Raw genomic sequence first — 17,521 nt, forward strand, 5'->3', positions numbered from 1 at the left:
ATGGTTTAAAATGATTCTCCTTTTACAGTATAAGGGACCCTAATATACACTTTTTAATATAATTATGAGGAAATAGTAATTAATGGAGGAAATGGACCTCTTTTCCACTTGGTCCTCTCTCTCCCTGCGTCCCTCGAGGGCCTTGTTGCCCTGGCTGTCCTTGAACGCCCAGTGGTCCAGGCTTCCCGACCAGCCCGGCTGAGCCCTATAATACAAATTCAAGTAGCTGAATACAAAAAAAGAGCCAACCCCCAACACCCCCCTCACCCCCCAGAAAAATATATATAGTGTCACAGTGGGAAAAAAGTCAATAATACAATTAAATTTCATATATGCGTTATTATAAAGTGTAACTGATTTATAAAGCTGCAGTGGAAGATTTCTCAGGCTCACTCACATGTTCCCCCTTTCTTCCTGGTGCCCCTTCTAACCCCCGAGGCCCAGGAAATCCCTGCAGAGACACAGACATACACTTTATTAGAGATTACCATCTACCATCTACTTGTAATAATATCAAAATGGATGCCAACAAGATGAAAAGACAAAGATGTGCACCAGTCAGCAAAACATACTGAATCTCACAATATTACACAATACTGATAATCTAAGAAGATACTTGGTACAGTATATTATTTGGTAGAGCTCCAATGCAAGAATGTCTCTCCTACCATAAGCCCTTACCTGTTAAAAAGAAGGAACTGAACTAACCTGCTGTCCGGACAGACCAGTAGATCCAGGGTCACCTGGAGGTCCTGGAGCTCCCTTTAGACGAAAAATCGTATTGTCCACTTACAAGCAACATCCATTCTTGTTCATTATTAGATTTGCTTAGTGGCTCTTCTTATTTTTAACTTCTATGTGTATGCATTTATGGTAATCTGGAATAACCGAGTGATATAATCATGTAAGTTACATTGTACGTAGTAGGCTAATGATAATGAAACTTCATAAAACTAGGTTCTTGACAAAATAAGTAAAGAATAAAACACTTGGTGTTCTGCTATAGGAAAATATCATTTTAGAAGCATCAACAATAATCAATAATTCATTGTTACTACCCCGAACTTTCATGTCCCAGAGTGGTTTATTCTGCTTACATTGCAGCAACTGGCCAAACATTAAAAGGTTTCAATGCTAATTTTTTATTTATTAAAGTTACAGCTTCACCTCTGACTGTTACAAAGCACAATATTAATCTCTTTATGTGGAATGTCCACCATACAAGCCACTGTGTAAGCTCTTACTATAGAAACTATAACTTATATTATATAAATGTCAATGTTCCTTTGCACTACCTGAGCTATGATGTTATAAAACATTAACACTTTCTGACCAATCAGATTTGAGAATTCATGAACACAGTGACTGCTGACAAAGGTACATATGTTAGCATAATTAAAGCATCATCAGCTGCTAGTGGACGTCTACAGTACAGCAGCGCCAATGAAAGCCTATATATCAGGATATTATTTGCTAGCTATATTTTATCTGTGTTTTTTTTTTTTTTTTTGTAATGGATCAGCTTTTATGGTTGGAGTCTGGTGTGTGATTAGCAGGGCTTGGTGTGTGATTACAGCTTGTACAGTCTTGTGTGTTATACTGTAGGTTGAGCTTCACAAACTCCAGGATTTCACGATCGCAGAAATGAACGCAAAATCAAGGAAACGCCGCAATATTCCGAGCAGCTTCCAATTTTTCAAAATCATCGCAGACTTTCTGCAGATTTTGGCCGAGACGTGTCACGTGACGTCATCACAACGCACATTCGGCCGAAGCCTTCTTCGATTCACACGCGTCGAACATGAGTACAGCTAAAAGGTCTCATTTACCAACAAACCACGCAATTGCAATTTCGCCAATTCAGGTAGTTTCTGCAAAAAGAAAAAGTGCAAAAAACTCTGCAAGCTGGATCGAAATTTTTGAAAAAATCCGCAGGAAAATCGAGCATTCTTGGCCGCAAAAATCACACAAAAACCTCCATGAAATCTTTCCCATAAAAACCCACCTGTCCATCTCCCAACCCCTATTCCATACAGTATGTTCCAGCTATTACTCTGCTTACATCTGAAACTGAAATACATTTCAAACATGCAGGATAAAAGAAAAAAACTTTTTCTTTAACCTGCTGTCCTTTCTCTCCTGATATTCCGACTCTCCCAGCAGCTCCTGGTGCTCCCTGACAGTCAGGAAAAGACAAGTAATCAGTGTCACTAAACATGTACACTGCAGTTCATTTCCTATTAGGTTGCAGTGGTATAATGAGTAAAATGAGGAGTACCCACTCACTGGCAATCCAACAGGCCCCATTTTTCCACTTGGCCCTTGAGGTCCCAGACTGCCAGGAGGACCAGGTTTCCCTGGTGTGCCCACAGAGCCTGGTGGGCCTGCTGAACCCTGAAAATGTGCATGAGTGTTAGAAAACCAGGAGCATCCCAACGATACTATTTTATTGTGTTTTGTGTCTTTGTGGACAGTTTTGAAGCAAAAGCAAATCCTCCAGGCTTGTACATTATCTATCGAATATGATTGATAAGTAAGGAATAAAACATTTTGGGGGCATGCTGTTATAGACAGCATTGTTATAAAACAATCAACAACCGGGTGGTGTGTGGTGGCCCAAAGCATTGATTATTTTTCTCTAACAGCATGTCCTGAAGTGTTTTATTCCTCTTATACCACAGCCATTTAAAAACACTAGCATTTGTAATTGATCAGAGAATAAGATATTGTATATTTTATCCATGTATAGTCATGTAATGTTGTGAGAAGTCCACAAAACGTCACCATATCAACAACTGCACATGTTTTTAAATATGTTTAACGTGACGTGTCCACTATACAAGTCCCTGTGCAAGTTGTTACTATAGAAACAATAATGCATTAGATCAAGCACGTTAATACAGTAAAAGCCTGTGATTTGTCTTGTAGCGAAAACTACAGTCCGAGCTGCTCTATAGATAAGTAATAAATCAGAATCGAGTATTCGACAGCACTATTGCTGTAAATATTCCTGGACGACCACCAAAATACTGCAATTTCACCAGAAGTAAGATGACTGAAGAATCAGGAGACAAGAGCCAGGGTATATTAAAAGAGACTGGGAGAAGAGCCTGGGCGCTCTATAGTCTAAACAAAAATTGGACACGTTATACTGATATGCACATGCGAAGGACACGCTCAAGGATAATAAAAGAAAAACTTAAGGGAAAAACATAATCAAGGACAAAAACATCTTGACCCAAAAACAGATATGAGTACATCATAACAGAACAAAGGACAGACATGTATGCATCATGAGTAAGCAAAAATCACACTGGTTTGATCTTAAAGGGATAGTACACCCAAAGATGAAAATTCTACCATCGGTTACTCACCCTCATATCATGCCAAACCCGAAAGACATTCCTTCATCTTCGGAACAGAAATGAGGGCATTTTAATGAAACCTGGGAGATTTCTGTCGCTCCATTTACACTCCAGTAACCAAAACTTTCAAGCTCCAAAAAGTTCATAAAGGCATCGTAAACAATAATCCATGTGATTCCAGTGATTTAATCCCAATTTTATAAAGCGATGTGAATGCTTTGTGTGCGCAAAAAAATAAATGAAGTCTTTATTCACAAAATATCTTCCCTTCCGCACAGATCTCCGATGCGTTCACGAGAGAACCACGATGCATGCATGTTTATTTAGACTTCATTTGTTTTTTTTTGCACACACAAAGCATTCATATTACTCCATAAAATGGGGATTAAACCACTGGAGTCACATGGATTACGTTTACGATGCCTTTATGAACTTTTTGAACGTTTTGGTTACTGGACTTTAAATGGAGGGACAGAAATCTCCCAGGTTTCATTCAAAATATCTTCATTTGTGTTCCGAAGATGAGTGAAAGTCTTACGGGTTTGGAACAACATGAGGGTGAGTAATTGATGACAGAATTTTCATTTTTGGCTGAACTATCACTTTAAATGATTGAATCGTATATCTTTCATCAATAATCATGGAAAAATAGGAAACAATCCCACACAATGTACAAGAAAGTATTAACAATAGGAGATACTCACAGGTGGTCCTTCTATACCAGCTGGTCCTATCTCACCTTGGCGGCCCTACAAAATAAAAGATCATATTTAAGAAGACGTTTCTTGTCCTTAAGATCCTTTGTTTGTTGGTTTTCTTAAGCACGAGGTCAACACTACACCTGAGGTCCAGGTGGGCCCCTCTCTCCAGGTGTACCAGGAGGACCCTAAGAAATGAAAACAAAAAACAATAAGTATGGTACAGGAAGTTCTATAAGGAACACACCTTAAAGAAGCAATCGGTAATGTTTAAAAGTCTTACTGCACCTGAAACTGCCATACAATTTCAAAGATACCGTTATAAAACTGGGGTTCGTAATGCTACCATTGGCTTTCTTCATTTGACCTTTTTTTTCTGGCCCAGAAATTGGCTCTGCCCCCAAATGAAACAGATGCACAACTCTGGCCTTTCCTCTTAAGGAGCAACTCATGAGCCACACCAGAGGGAAAGGGAGTTCAAGCAGAGCAAAGGCTTCTCATCATTTTAACGTCAATTGTAATTCATCTCACAGACAGAGGGTTCCTACCATTACAAACTGCTCCTTTAAGGGCCATATAGTATAATAAAAAGCAGTCGTTCAGCTTACAGGAGGTCCCCTCTGTCCTGGTTTCCCAATAGTTCCTCTTACACCAGGCTCACCCTATAAACAATAATTAACTGTGAGAACATTTGCAGCAATATATATCAAATCTATAAAACAATAAAGAATATAGTTTAGTGATATATGGTTTTAATTTAAACAGCATAAGACATCCTCTCACCAGTTCTCCCATATGGCCAGGCCTTCCCTGTAGGCCTCTTGACCCTGGATAACCCTATGAGAACATTATAAATGACATTTAATTACAGACACCCAAACATACTTATACACCACAGACCAGATATAGAGTTATTTAATCAAATTTTAGTTTAAAGGTGCAGTGTGTATTGATTAAACATGTTTCTAAACATATGACGATGTACTTTTGAAGATACTTCAGAAAACAAACCGCTCCTTTAAATGGCTGAGAGTGAGGTTTCAAATAGAAGTGTGTAAAAGGTGACACTGGCACTCTCGTAGTCTCAGAATCAGAAATGAACAGTTAATGAACACATTACCTACCAACTGCACGATGAGATTATAGAGGCGCGCATGTTTTAGCACATTCAGTTCAGTATCGAGGCAACAATATTTAAACTGACAAGATGGGATTTCACTTACATACAGTCCCACATGCCCCTGTGGACCGTCAGCTCCTGGCTTCCCTGATAAACCCTGATCAACATGAAACGTATTCAACAGGTTCATACAGACAACACTCATTGTGTATTAGTACAATATAAGACTTAAACATATTATATTAGTCATAAGATTCGCATACCACCATTATTCTAATATATAACAGTATTATATATACATATATACATTATATATATATATATATATATATATATATATATATATATATATATACACACACACACACACAGTGGTGCTTGAAAGTTTGTGAACCCTTTAGAATCGTGAATATGATTTAAAACATCATCAGATTTTCACACAAGTGCTAAAAGTAGACAAAGAGAAGCCAATTATAATAACAAATGAAACAAAAATATACTTGGTCATTTATTTATTGAGGAAAATGATGCAATATTTCATATCTGCGAGTGGCAAAAGTATGTGAACCTCTAGGATTAGCAGTTCATTTGAAGGTGAAATTAGAGTCAGGTGTTTTTAATCAATGGGGTGACAATCAGTTGTGAATGTTTTATTTAAAGAACAGGGATCTATCAGAATCTGATCTTCACAACACATGTTTGTGGAAGCGTATCATGGTATGAACAAAAGGAGATTTCTGAGGACCTCAGAAAAAGAGTTGTTGGTGCTTATCATGCTGGAAAAGGTTATAAAACCATCTCTAAAGAGTTTGGACTCCACCAATCCACAATCAGACAGATTGTGTACACATGGAGGAAATTCAAGACCATCGTTACAAGTATAATATTTTTGTCTCATTTGTTTAATTGGGTTGCCTGAAAACCTTTTAGGTGATAATGTTTTAGGTAATAATAACGAAGTAATATAGACAATTTAAAGGTTCACTAACTTTCTCTCTCTCTCTCTCTCTCTCTCTCTCTCTCTCTCTATATATATATATATATATATATATATATATATATATATATATAAGCAACATTTTTAGGTATTTTCATGATGAACAGCACAGGTGGTCATGTCGCACAGAGCAAAATTAAAAAATGAAGTGGGGTTCGGATACATATACATTATTAAGAAGTACAGTTAGGCAAGCTGCAGTGATATCCAATCAAGGAATTAAAGCCTTGTGCCCAAGATCTCAGCTCCAACAGCAAAAAACAGGTCTTGGGCCTGACCAAAACAGCAACATGCCAGAGTTAACCAGCAAATTATGTGTGCACAGGCATAAAAAAAAAAAAAGAGTTCCTCAGCAGTTTGGATGGTTCTATCATTCTAAAGGGTTTTACAGTACAGAGCACCTTTTCCAAAAATACTATAGGAGAAACTCACCCTCTCTCCTGGGGCTCCTGGGCTGCCATCTTGACCAGGCCGACCAGGTGAGCCCTACAGTGAAATATTATAATGAAAGTAAAAGAATACCAAATCACCAATTTTTTTTTTTTTTTTAAACAGGAGAATTGGATTTTCTCTGAAACCTTTTCTAAAACATTTACCACCATCAGTGCTTCTGATAATAAGTTTGTCCTCCCTTTAATCATTTACATGCTCATTTTATATATACTTTATTAATAATGTTGTTCTAAACAAAATGTTTACCTTTAAACCTGACAAGCATTTGTATCTTAAACCACAACTACAAGTTAAAAAATATTTTCTGATATTGTAAATATGAAACTTTAAAAATTGCACTTAAATATTCAGGTATGGATCTGAAGTAACGCTGATACATTTTAGTGTACATTCAGTGTCAATATTCAAGTAAATTCTCTCCTAACATGAGCAGCCTTCTGGGAGAGTTATAATTAAAGGTGCTGTTTGTAATTTCAAACAATGTTGCTAGACCGGTAATGATTATATCATTCACAAATAACCTTTGAAATAAAATGTGTAATGTAAAGTTTTGACATGTAATCAGTTTAGCTAGTTTCTTTGTGTACATTTTTCTGGACCAGAAAGGGTATCAGATACACCAGATTGATCCTACTTCCGATTAAATTAGTTGAAACATCTTTACCGGTGAACCAGTGGCTCCACTTTTTCCAGGTTCTCCCGCTAATCCACGGAAACCCTAGATTTGACATAAACTACATGTTACGTTTAACACTGTACATATTTATGTGTCACATTATAGACGTCACATGTTCACAGATCACCCGACCATGCACATGCCTTCCTATGCAATACAACCTAACTCAGAAACAACATCTAACATTGAGACATCCTTATTTCCTTGTCAAACCTCTAACCCAGGTCACTGAGAGAGTTTCCAAAGCCCACAGGATGTTACAAATCCTGTTAAACTTAACTATGTGTGATCTCGTCACCTCTCGCAGACCCCTTGCGACATTTACGTGCTTGTCTAACGTGCATGGCACTTTTTTTTCTTCCCGTAAAAGCAAAGTGTGACCGTCCATGTGCACTGACCACACACACAGTGAATCTGTGCAGTTACATCCTCATACATTTTGCTAGCATTTTATTAGAATTTAAGACATAAAGGAGAGTTTTGTCCAAATCTGCATCTGAACATTTTATTAAAACTCTAATAACAACAGTACTCACGTTAGCTCCTTTATCTCCCAGGCTTCCAACTGAACCAGGAACACCCTGTAAGTGAAACAAATAAAATAATACACCTTCTTTTAGGATTTCATTGTTAGAACAGCATAAGACATAAATCAATGAATAAATAAATAAATATTTATATGAGTCTACTCAGAGGTGAGTAGTAAGGTGTACATTTACTCCTTTACATTGAGTTTTTGAATACAATATAATGTAGATTTGCATTCATACTGTCTATAACCTATGCCATTTTCCCACCATATTTATTATTCAATGGATGTTCTGTTTGTTTTATAATTTACTAATTATTCAAATGCAGCAACTTATGTTCAAAGGTCTCATCCATATTTATGCAGGGAAAGTTCAGAGTATTCAGACTTGGTTTGAGCAGGTGCTTAAGTTGATTTTCCTGATTAATGTCTCTGTTTAAGATACAATACTGTTAATAAATGAATAGCATCATATTAGTGTATCCATCCATCTTCTATACCGCTTATCCTTTTCAGGGTCACGGGGAAACCTGGAGCCTACCACGGGGAGCATCGGGCTCGAGGCGGGGTACACCCTGGACAGGGTGCCAATCCATCGCAGGGCACAATCACATACACATTCACACACCCATTCATACACTACGGACACTTTGGACATGCCAATCAGACTACCATGCATGTCTTTGGACTGGGGGAGGAAACCGGAGTACCCGGAGGAAACCCCCGCAGCACGGGGAGAACATGCAAACTCTGCTCACACAGGGCCACGGTGGGAATCGAACCCCGACCCTGGAGGTGTGAGACGAACCACTAAGCCACCGTGCGCCCCATATTAGTGTATGTTCAAGGGAAAATTTGTGTGTAATGATGATTGCAGGATGGCACTTTTTCTTTCCTGATACTGATACTGAAACCTCAAGTTTAACCCAATACTGATACCTATCTGATATTGTTATCTGTAAAAGATACTAAACTTTAAAAAGTTTTTTTTAAACTAAAGAACTTTGCACTTAAACTTTTCACACAAAAGTAACTTCCACTGTAAAAAATAAGCAGAATCTGTATAAAGTATAAATATAATCAAATTAATCCTAACAAAAGAATAAACAGTCAAGTCTCCCTATATGTAAATATTTCCAGTACCAAAAATACATTTCTTTTTCTAATCCAATTCCAATCATTGCCATTCGTTACAGGATCTGATATCCCGGTCCATTTTTTCTGCCATGTCTAGTGCTTAACTGAGACATGGCTGTGTTTTTGGCAAATTCTCACACAACTGTTGGAGTAGTTGCTTCTGAGGTCTAAATACTAATGTGAGAATTTAGGTACTAACTCCTGACCAACTTCTCACTAAGGTCTAAATACAGCCCTAAAACTGTGTTCATTTTCCTTTGCCTCCCTGTAATTTGCCACATTCTCGCATCTCCTTCAGATCACAAAAAGGTCAGAACTTACATGTTCTTTCACCAAAGGTGGACAGTAGTTAAGCAGTTGTTGTTGTTGTTTTTAAATAATTCATTTAGTAATCATATCATTGTAGCTGAGAATACCAGAAAATGTACACTTTCTACTGATTTTCATTTACACCTTCCAAGGGTTCATTTGGAACATTCATCTCTACATCCTTTAATTGTTGCCTTTCGGAAACAATTGGATCATACAAAAAGATTATGAGAAATAAATATAAAACAAACTGTAATGTGTTAAGTTGATAAGTTATAAAATGGGAACCTGTGTACCAGGCTTTCCGTCTGCTCCCTCAGTACCTGGTGGGCCTTTGAGACCCTGCCAACAAAGAACACACACAAACTGCATAACAGCAAACAATACAAACTTATTTACATATGCTGATCCATTATAAAAAATCTGGACCTACCGGATGTCCAGACCCACCGGGTGGCCCGTGTTGGCCTGCTCGTCCCTGTAGACAGAAAAACTTTGTGTTTTCATGCTTTTTTTTCTGTTTTGTATCACACTGGATTGAAAGTATATCTTACCCGCTGTCCTCTGGTCCCTGTTCTTCCACTGTGTCCAAATTCACCCCTACTCCCCTATGTTCACAATCAAGTGCAAAACCATAAACAGAGATCATGACGAGAACAGATCTGACAGCAAATTGCATATAATGTACAGACCAGATGGATGGAGATGGCAGTGAAATCAGAGGACGTTCTACACAAAAGGATCTTGTTACAACATTTTTTGTTTTATAAGAGACTCTCTATAAGAATGACTAAACGTGGGATCAATGTCAAATGCTAAGCTCTTTTCCAGATGATATTTGTCTCTTACTGCTCCACCTGAAAGTCATAAACTGCTATAAACTGCTCTGACCTTTGGGCCTTCCTTTCCGATCATTCCCTGGAGACCCACTTCACCATCTTCACCCTGGCAAAGAAATGACATGAGGCAAAGAAAAGGGGAGTAAATGAGAAAGAAAAAAAATCTTCTTATCTAACTTATCCTATATAACTAACTTCTAATCAATGCGTCATTAAATCCCTAATTAGGAAACAATAAAAGAAGCCCATAGTCATTTTAGTGCAAGTTTTAGAGCAAATTTTTAAGAAATACATAGAATTCGAACAAACCATTTGTATCAAGGTTGTATCGAGTGTGGGTTTTTTCGATACTTACCGAGATATACTGCAAAATTTCTAAGCAATATATTTTCCGAATCTATTTTCGTGTGTTGCTTTAGAGCTTCAAATTCATTCCCCCTTCTCAAGCATGTGCCATTGTTTGTTTCATTTTGCGTTCATGTCATGTGCTTTTGTTATGAGTATGTGTTTGTTTTTGGTTTCTGTCCTGTCTCCACCCCGGTCCTGTCATTAGTGTGTCTCCAGCTTCTGTGCAGGTTCTGTGTTAAGCCTGCAAGAAGTTATATTTAGTTATATACTATTTAAACCTCCGTGCCCTTTGTCTTTCCTGGTTGTGACCCTTGCTCATGTTTTTCATTTTTGAATATGGACTATCCTACCTTGTTGCTGTCTGCCTGTCATTTGAGCCCCATCACAGACTTTGACTATGATTGTAGGATTGCCCACGATGCATCCTGCCTCTCACTCAAGCATGCTAGAGTTAAATAGCTGCTGATTAACAGTTTATTTTAAAAGCTAACAAACCTGTCCAACTCCGGGCAAATTTTAAAATGTTACTGTGTGTGAATCTTTCTTTGCTTTTTCCCAATGTTAATGGACAACAACGATAGAATAAATATATGTATGATATATGTAGTACATAATAGCTTACAAATAATATGCCTTGCTCATATCAAATATTATATAATCAATCATTTATATCCTGTATATACTGTATATATTTCATACATATCATAATGTATATGAAACATATGAAATTACTAGTCAATATGATCCAAGAAGTGTGAAAAGCACCAATTATTCTAGACATGAAAAATATATTTGCAGTGCATTAAAATTGTATATTTTGTCATATTTAATTTTATTGGTCTTTGGTTTTGTTAACATTATAATCACAAATTATCATCATAAAATAGAAAGCCTTGAGAGAATACAGTAATATGCAACAATAATAATCTATTCATTTTGTATGAAACAATTATGCCACTACAGTTAGAAGTATTAAATCCATATGATTCTAATGATATTTTACCTCACTGGTAAGCAGACTGATTAAACAGTTTGTGATGGAGTGGAGAAAATCCTGCAAATAGTGTTGAGGAAGTCTAAGGCTTAAAAATCCTTAACCATGGCTGTTCTGCCCCTCAAACAAGTACAGCAGAATAATCATATGCTCCTGAAACAGGTCAAGTTCATGGTAACCATACCTGGCTACCTGGAGACCCTGGTTGACCTTTGACCCCAGGTAAGCCAGTAAGGCCTGATTGACCTCTCTCCCCCTGAGGACCCATAATGCCTGGTTCTCCAGGTGCACCCTGATTGCAACAAAACAGAAAGGGACCAAATAAATACAGCAGTTTAAATACTAGTGCATCAGTTGTAATATTTGAGACTACTGGATTAGAGGATCGTTACTCTTTCTCCTTTTGGTCCAGGATCACCTCTCTCTCCATCCGGACCTCTGCTGCCCTAGATAATTAACACTGATTAAAAAAAGACACCAAAACAGACAAATTTTTGAAAATCCCATAATACTAAAAAGTCTTACTGTGTTGCCTAGAAATCCTTTTGGACCTGGATCTCCAATTTTGCCCTACAGAAAAAGAAAACAGAGTAGCAAATTCATCCACTGGCCCACGGAGTGTCTGATATCTTATATCTTATATACAGTTTTCTGAAGTTTCTGAATCATAAATGATGCAATCTGATTGGCTGGCACATTTCTGGTTCCATGTGCTGGTTTCCAAATATGGAAAAAAAATAACTTTTGAACACTGTGACTCAGTGAGCTATTCTTTCAGTTAATGCTGACTAAATTAGTTAATCAACAGATTATAGAAAAAGATCTTTGGTTGGTCGTTGGTCGCGGTAGCATGGTGGCCATTTCTGATCTTGTGACACTTACAAACAAGAATAACCTCAAAGCTTCACTTACAAAATGACATTTGTACTTGTTTTGTAGTTGAAAAAAAAAAAAAAAACAACAACTCACCATTGGCCCTTCAATTCCATGTAGTCCTCTGTTTCCCACCTTACCTTCCTGTCCCTAAAAGGACAGATCACAGATGGAAAACTGAAAATGTACCGTATATTTAGATTATGATGCACGTTTTTCCAATTAGACATTTCAGACAATCTTGATTTCCAATTTATTAATTGGAGGCACGGTAGAAATGATATCAAAACTTACAATGTGACCTTTAAGTCCGCGAGGTCCATCATTCCCTGGTGGTCCCTGGCAGAAAATATGAGTGACAACACTAATCCTTAAACATGGCATTATACACATATACCAGGTATAGTGTATGTCTTATATATAGGATTGTGTACAAAACAATTATACTATTCAAATATAAGGGGGGAAAATATGCATGCAATACTAATGTCTAATCTGGGCTGGGACTGACAAAGGCCACGTCACATTCACTTTGCTTAACGCACAAAGGCCACGCCTCCTTAATTAGCGCTGAGGGACAGAGGACACACCTCCTTCACTGAGACTGACAGGTACAGGCCAACTTCCATTAATGACAACTGACATGCACAGAGGCCACACCTCCTTCACTGAAACTGACAGGTATAGAGGTAATTTCTCCTTCACTGCTGTTTACCTGTGGACCTGGCAGACCAGGGAGGCCTCTGATTCCTTCCGTACCAGCAGGACCCTGAAGGAAGCAGACAGACAGACAGACAGAGAGATGAAACAGTATTTCAGATAGAAATTGCATCAATGGAAATGATAAGAGTACATACCTGGGGGCCTTTTCTACCCACTGGTCCTGTAGGTCCAAAATCTCCCTATAAGAACCAACAGCAATAAAATTGTGTCCACAGACTAATATATATATATATATATATATATATATATATATATATATATATATATATATACACTGACTGTAAATATATACTGTAAATAAAATATTCATTTTAACACAATTCTCTTTAAAAACTCACTTCAGAGCCATTAACTCCTTGTGCCCCCACCATCCCTGTAGCCCCCGGAGCTCCCTGTGATCACGCACACAAATCAGCAGGAGCAGTGATCGTATGGAATTTGTATCATATAAAGCAAGTGGACAGGTATGATTCACATGACTTTAAAAAAAATATATCTCACCATTGATCCTGGAGGACCACGTTTTCCATCATGCCCGGGATCCCCCTGTGGAAGAAATCATACTCTTGCTCATCATAAAAATGTTAAATAGGAATGTTCTTCCTACATGTGTTTAAATGTAAAGCTCACCGGTGGTCCAGGTGGTCCACAAAGCCCTTCAACTCCTCTGACACCGATAGGGCCCTAATGAGAGAAAGCAGAGACAGACACGGTACGCATCAGAAAGATAAGATAGCCGAAAGTATGTAGACATCTGACCATCACACCCATACACCTTCTAGAATGTCTTAGCATGCTGTTTGCATTAAGAATACCCTTTTAATGGAATTAGGTGTCTTAAACCTGTTCCAGCATGACAATGCCCCTGTACACTAAGCGTGACATGGTTTGCCAGGGTTGGAGTGGAAGATTAACTCAAGTGTTCTGCACAGAGGCCTGACCTCAACCACATTGAACACCCTTGGAATGAACTGGAATGCTGACTGTGTGCCAGGCCTCCTCACTCAATATCACTGCCTGACCACACTAATGCTCTTGTGGCTGAATGAGCACAAATCCCCACAGCCACGCCCCAAAATATAATGGAAAGCCTTCCCAGGAGAGTGGAGGTTATTATAACAGAAAAGGGGGGATACATCTATAATCGGATGTTCAACAAGAAAATATGGGTGTTTAGTTAGGTGTCCACATACATTTGGCCATATAATTTATAATTCATATGAAGATGGATGTATGGATATTAGGTTGGATGAATGGATGGCTACATGGACTGATGAATAAATGGAAGGGATAGAGCAAAGAACTGATGGATGAACTGATAACAGATGAATTAATGGTTGCATACTGGTAATTAGTTGTATAGTTGGAAGGATGGGTGGATGGATGGATGGATGGATGGATGGATAGTAGATGGATGTCTGCGTTGATGAATGGATGGATGGATGGATAGATAGTAGATGATGTCTGGGTTGATGGATGGATGGATGGATGGGCGGAGGAAGAGATGGCTGTATAAATGAAAATGGGTGAACGGACAGATAAATGGATAATGGTATGGATGAGTGAATGGTTGAATGGATGGATAGATGAATAAAAATTGGATGGATAGCTGGAGGAGGAGATGGAAGGATGAACAAATGCACACATGGACAATTGGATGGATGAATGGTTGCATAGATGGACAGACATATGGATAGCTGGAGGGAGTGATGATGTATGGAAAATAGATGGATGATATCTGGAAAAATAAAACCCATTGGGAGAACCAACAACCATCTCAGGTTCCTCTGAGATGAGTATTTAAATTGAGTTTAAGTATTTATTTATAAATAAATAAAAGTTTCCCTTTGTAAAATGGTCTATATTACTTGATGAAATAAAACAATTATCATACAATAATCGTAGGTTTACTTACTGGAGGACCAACAGAGCCTGTCGACCCAACTTCTCCCTTTGAACCCTGAGAGAGAACATGAGTCACAAACACAAGGCCATGTTAAATCATGTAATTATAATATTAATCTCTATTCTTAGAGAATGTGTAGTGCTGGTTAGTCCACAAGGTGGCAGTAGGTGCTGATTTTTGCCTAGAAGACTAACTGATTGACTGATCAGCGATGTTGAAATTCTGGACATCCGTACAGTAGGTGGCGGTATACACAGCAAGATATCAATAAGCTCAAGAGAAGAGCTGCAAGAAGCTCCACCATGGACAGCTGAAAAACCGAAAGTGAAAAAAGTACTACTGATCCAGTCTACATAGAGAGAATCTAGAGAGTCCTGCCTCCTTGAAGCTGTCTTGCCAACCCTACATCACATGTCAAGTTGCTTAAGTTCTGTCAGCTGGTTGCAAGCATCTGAAACAACGTTGTATTTGGAAAATGCTAGCTTCATTTGGTAATCATTTGGTAAAACGGTCAGAATTTCCACTTATAATGAATGAAGCTAGTCTACTTAAATGGGAAAAGCATCCTTGCTCCCTCCCACCAAACCCACATGACACCTTACAGGAAGTTGACTCAATCTGGCAGCCTTCATCTTTCCCACTAACCCACTATCGCTTGCTGAATTTTGTCCGCTTTTAGACTGAAAAGAGTATTCTTACCAACTGTGCTTGGATTAGCATTACTCACAAACAATCCACTGATCAGACAAAACAGAAAACAAATTCTGGACAATAAATAGAAGCAAAAGATGTTTGTCAGATTGTTTTGGATGAATATAGAATACACACTGATATAAAACTTCTTCAAAGTTAACACTTTTCTCACATGTAAAACGTTCTGTATGAGCAAATAGTTTGTCTCAGTGTTTACCCTAGCTACACATAAACATTAGGAGACAGTAGTGTTGCTATTAAAATCACTAGCTAGCTACTCTAACAACCAATATGGTCATTTTAAAATCGAGTAACGCTGATAAACACTGATTTCCTAACAGACACTCAACATATTTCAGTTTAATCAGTTGTCTAGCTGATTCTTGTGGGATGATTGGAAACAAAACCAAAAAAAAAAAAAAAACAATTGAAGATTGGACAAACATTGTCTGTTTGCTTTTTTTCCAGTGTTCAATTGTCCAGTTTTGGTGAGTCTGTGCCCACCGTATCCTCAGATTCCAGTTCTTCGTGGAAGCGAGTGGAACCAGTTGTAGGGAGTGTTGTTGTAGCCCATGTGCCTCAAGTTTCAACATGTACTGAGATGCTTTTCTGCTCACCATGGTTGTAAAGAGTGGTTATTTGAGTTTGTGTAGCCTTCATAAACATTGCTCATTAAGTATAATTTCAATCAATGATATACAACATTTTGGATGTACCACTGCAGAGGCGACTGTGTATGGGGTATAGGGGGACATGCTGGATCTGAAATTTATCACACTGAGTGTGAATATGCATGCTCAGTGTAATATGCCAACAATTTTCTTCTACAATGCTACAAAATTAATGAATAGGACAGCAGAAACAAGACATGTTAAGTAAAACTGTCGTATTTATGTACAGGGTGCAGTTTGTAGCTACATACTACAATAGTTATCTAGCATAGGTGAGGCCAATAACCTGTAATGACTCTGTTCCCTTGTTTTTACAACCCCAAAAAAGTTGGGACGCTGTGTAAAATTTAAATAAAAACAGAAAGATTTGCAAAACCATGTTATTCACAACAGAACATAGAAAATACATGAAATACTTAAACTGAGGAAATGTACCATTTTAAGGAAAAAAATAAGGTAATTTTGAATTTGATGGCCGCATGACGTCTCAAAAAAGTTGGGACGGGGCAACAAAAGGCTGGAAAAGTAAGTGTTACTAAAAATAAACAGCTGTTTCCTTTAGGTAATTCAAAATGACCTTTTTTTCATTAAAATGGTACATTTCCTCAGTTTAAACATTTGATGTGTTTTCTGTGTTCTATAATAAATAACATATGGGTTTGTGAGATTTGCAAATCATTGCATTCTGTTTATATTTCAATTTCACACAACGTCACAACTTTTTTTGAAATTGGGGTTGTATCAGTGAAATACCAAAAATCCATCAACATCTATGATCCTGTCCGATTTAATAGGAAGACAATATCAGATACTATATAACTGGCATTTGCATTAAAAATCCTTCGCATTTTGTCCAATTTAAACTTGCTTACTTTTAAAGCATAATCTGCCATAATCTCACCTTTAATCCAGTCTCTCCTCTATCCCCCCTGGGCCCTGGAGCTCCTGGGAAACCCTAAAGTTCACACAAAAGAAGCCATGTCACATAATGAAGACATTTGGCTCGAGGACGTAACATGCAATATAATGTATGTCTGAATGTGTACCGGCTCTCCTTTGTCTCCAGGGGGAGCTGATTCTCCTTTATACCCCCGAAGACCCTTATATCAGAATCAGACAGGAAACATGTCATTGGAACGACTCGGTAATGCATTGATAGTGATTTGGTTCATGTTAAGCACATAAAGGTG

The 17,521-nt window shown here is 37.9% G+C and overlaps 1 protein-coding gene across 2 annotated transcripts in view; it reads right to left on the bottom strand.

Moving 5' to 3' along the window:
- Positions 1-17,521, bottom strand: part of si:dkey-61l1.4 (collagen alpha-2(I) chain) — a 67,108-nt gene that overhangs the window by 12,192 nt on the left and 37,395 nt on the right. For both annotated transcript variants that reach the window (XM_017451948.3, XM_017451949.3), the window contains 30 exons: positions 17,378-17,431; positions 17,233-17,286; positions 14,977-15,021; positions 13,692-13,745; positions 13,563-13,607; positions 13,400-13,453; positions 13,196-13,240; positions 13,054-13,107; positions 12,633-12,677; positions 12,435-12,488; positions 11,991-12,035; positions 11,858-11,911; positions 11,650-11,757; positions 10,176-10,229; positions 9,839-9,892; positions 9,718-9,762; positions 9,573-9,626; positions 7,846-7,890; positions 7,298-7,351; positions 6,613-6,666; positions 5,287-5,340; positions 4,847-4,900; positions 4,672-4,725; positions 4,207-4,251; positions 4,070-4,114; positions 2,287-2,394; positions 2,123-2,176; positions 709-762; positions 398-451; positions 98-205 (listed from right to left, as the gene is read on the bottom strand). In XM_017451948.3, coding sequence (XP_017307437.1) covers positions 98-205; positions 398-451; positions 709-762; positions 2,123-2,176; positions 2,287-2,394; positions 4,070-4,114; positions 4,207-4,251; positions 4,672-4,725; positions 4,847-4,900; positions 5,287-5,340; positions 6,613-6,666; positions 7,298-7,351; positions 7,846-7,890; positions 9,573-9,626; positions 9,718-9,762; positions 9,839-9,892; positions 10,176-10,229; positions 11,650-11,757; positions 11,858-11,911; positions 11,991-12,035; positions 12,435-12,488; positions 12,633-12,677; positions 13,054-13,107; positions 13,196-13,240; positions 13,400-13,453; positions 13,563-13,607; positions 13,692-13,745; positions 14,977-15,021; positions 17,233-17,286; positions 17,378-17,431 — 1,701 coding nt within the window. The remainder of the gene's footprint in view (positions 1-97; positions 206-397; positions 452-708; positions 763-2,122; positions 2,177-2,286; positions 2,395-4,069; positions 4,115-4,206; positions 4,252-4,671; positions 4,726-4,846; positions 4,901-5,286; positions 5,341-6,612; positions 6,667-7,297; positions 7,352-7,845; positions 7,891-9,572; positions 9,627-9,717; positions 9,763-9,838; positions 9,893-10,175; positions 10,230-11,649; positions 11,758-11,857; positions 11,912-11,990; positions 12,036-12,434; positions 12,489-12,632; positions 12,678-13,053; positions 13,108-13,195; positions 13,241-13,399; positions 13,454-13,562; positions 13,608-13,691; positions 13,746-14,976; positions 15,022-17,232; positions 17,287-17,377; positions 17,432-17,521) is intronic.

The sequence above is a fragment of the Ictalurus punctatus genome, chromosome 22, assembly GCF_001660625.3.
Source record: "Ictalurus punctatus breed USDA103 chromosome 22, Coco_2.0, whole genome shotgun sequence".
Classification (NCBI taxonomy): Eukaryota; Metazoa; Chordata; class Actinopteri; order Siluriformes; family Ictaluridae; genus Ictalurus; species Ictalurus punctatus.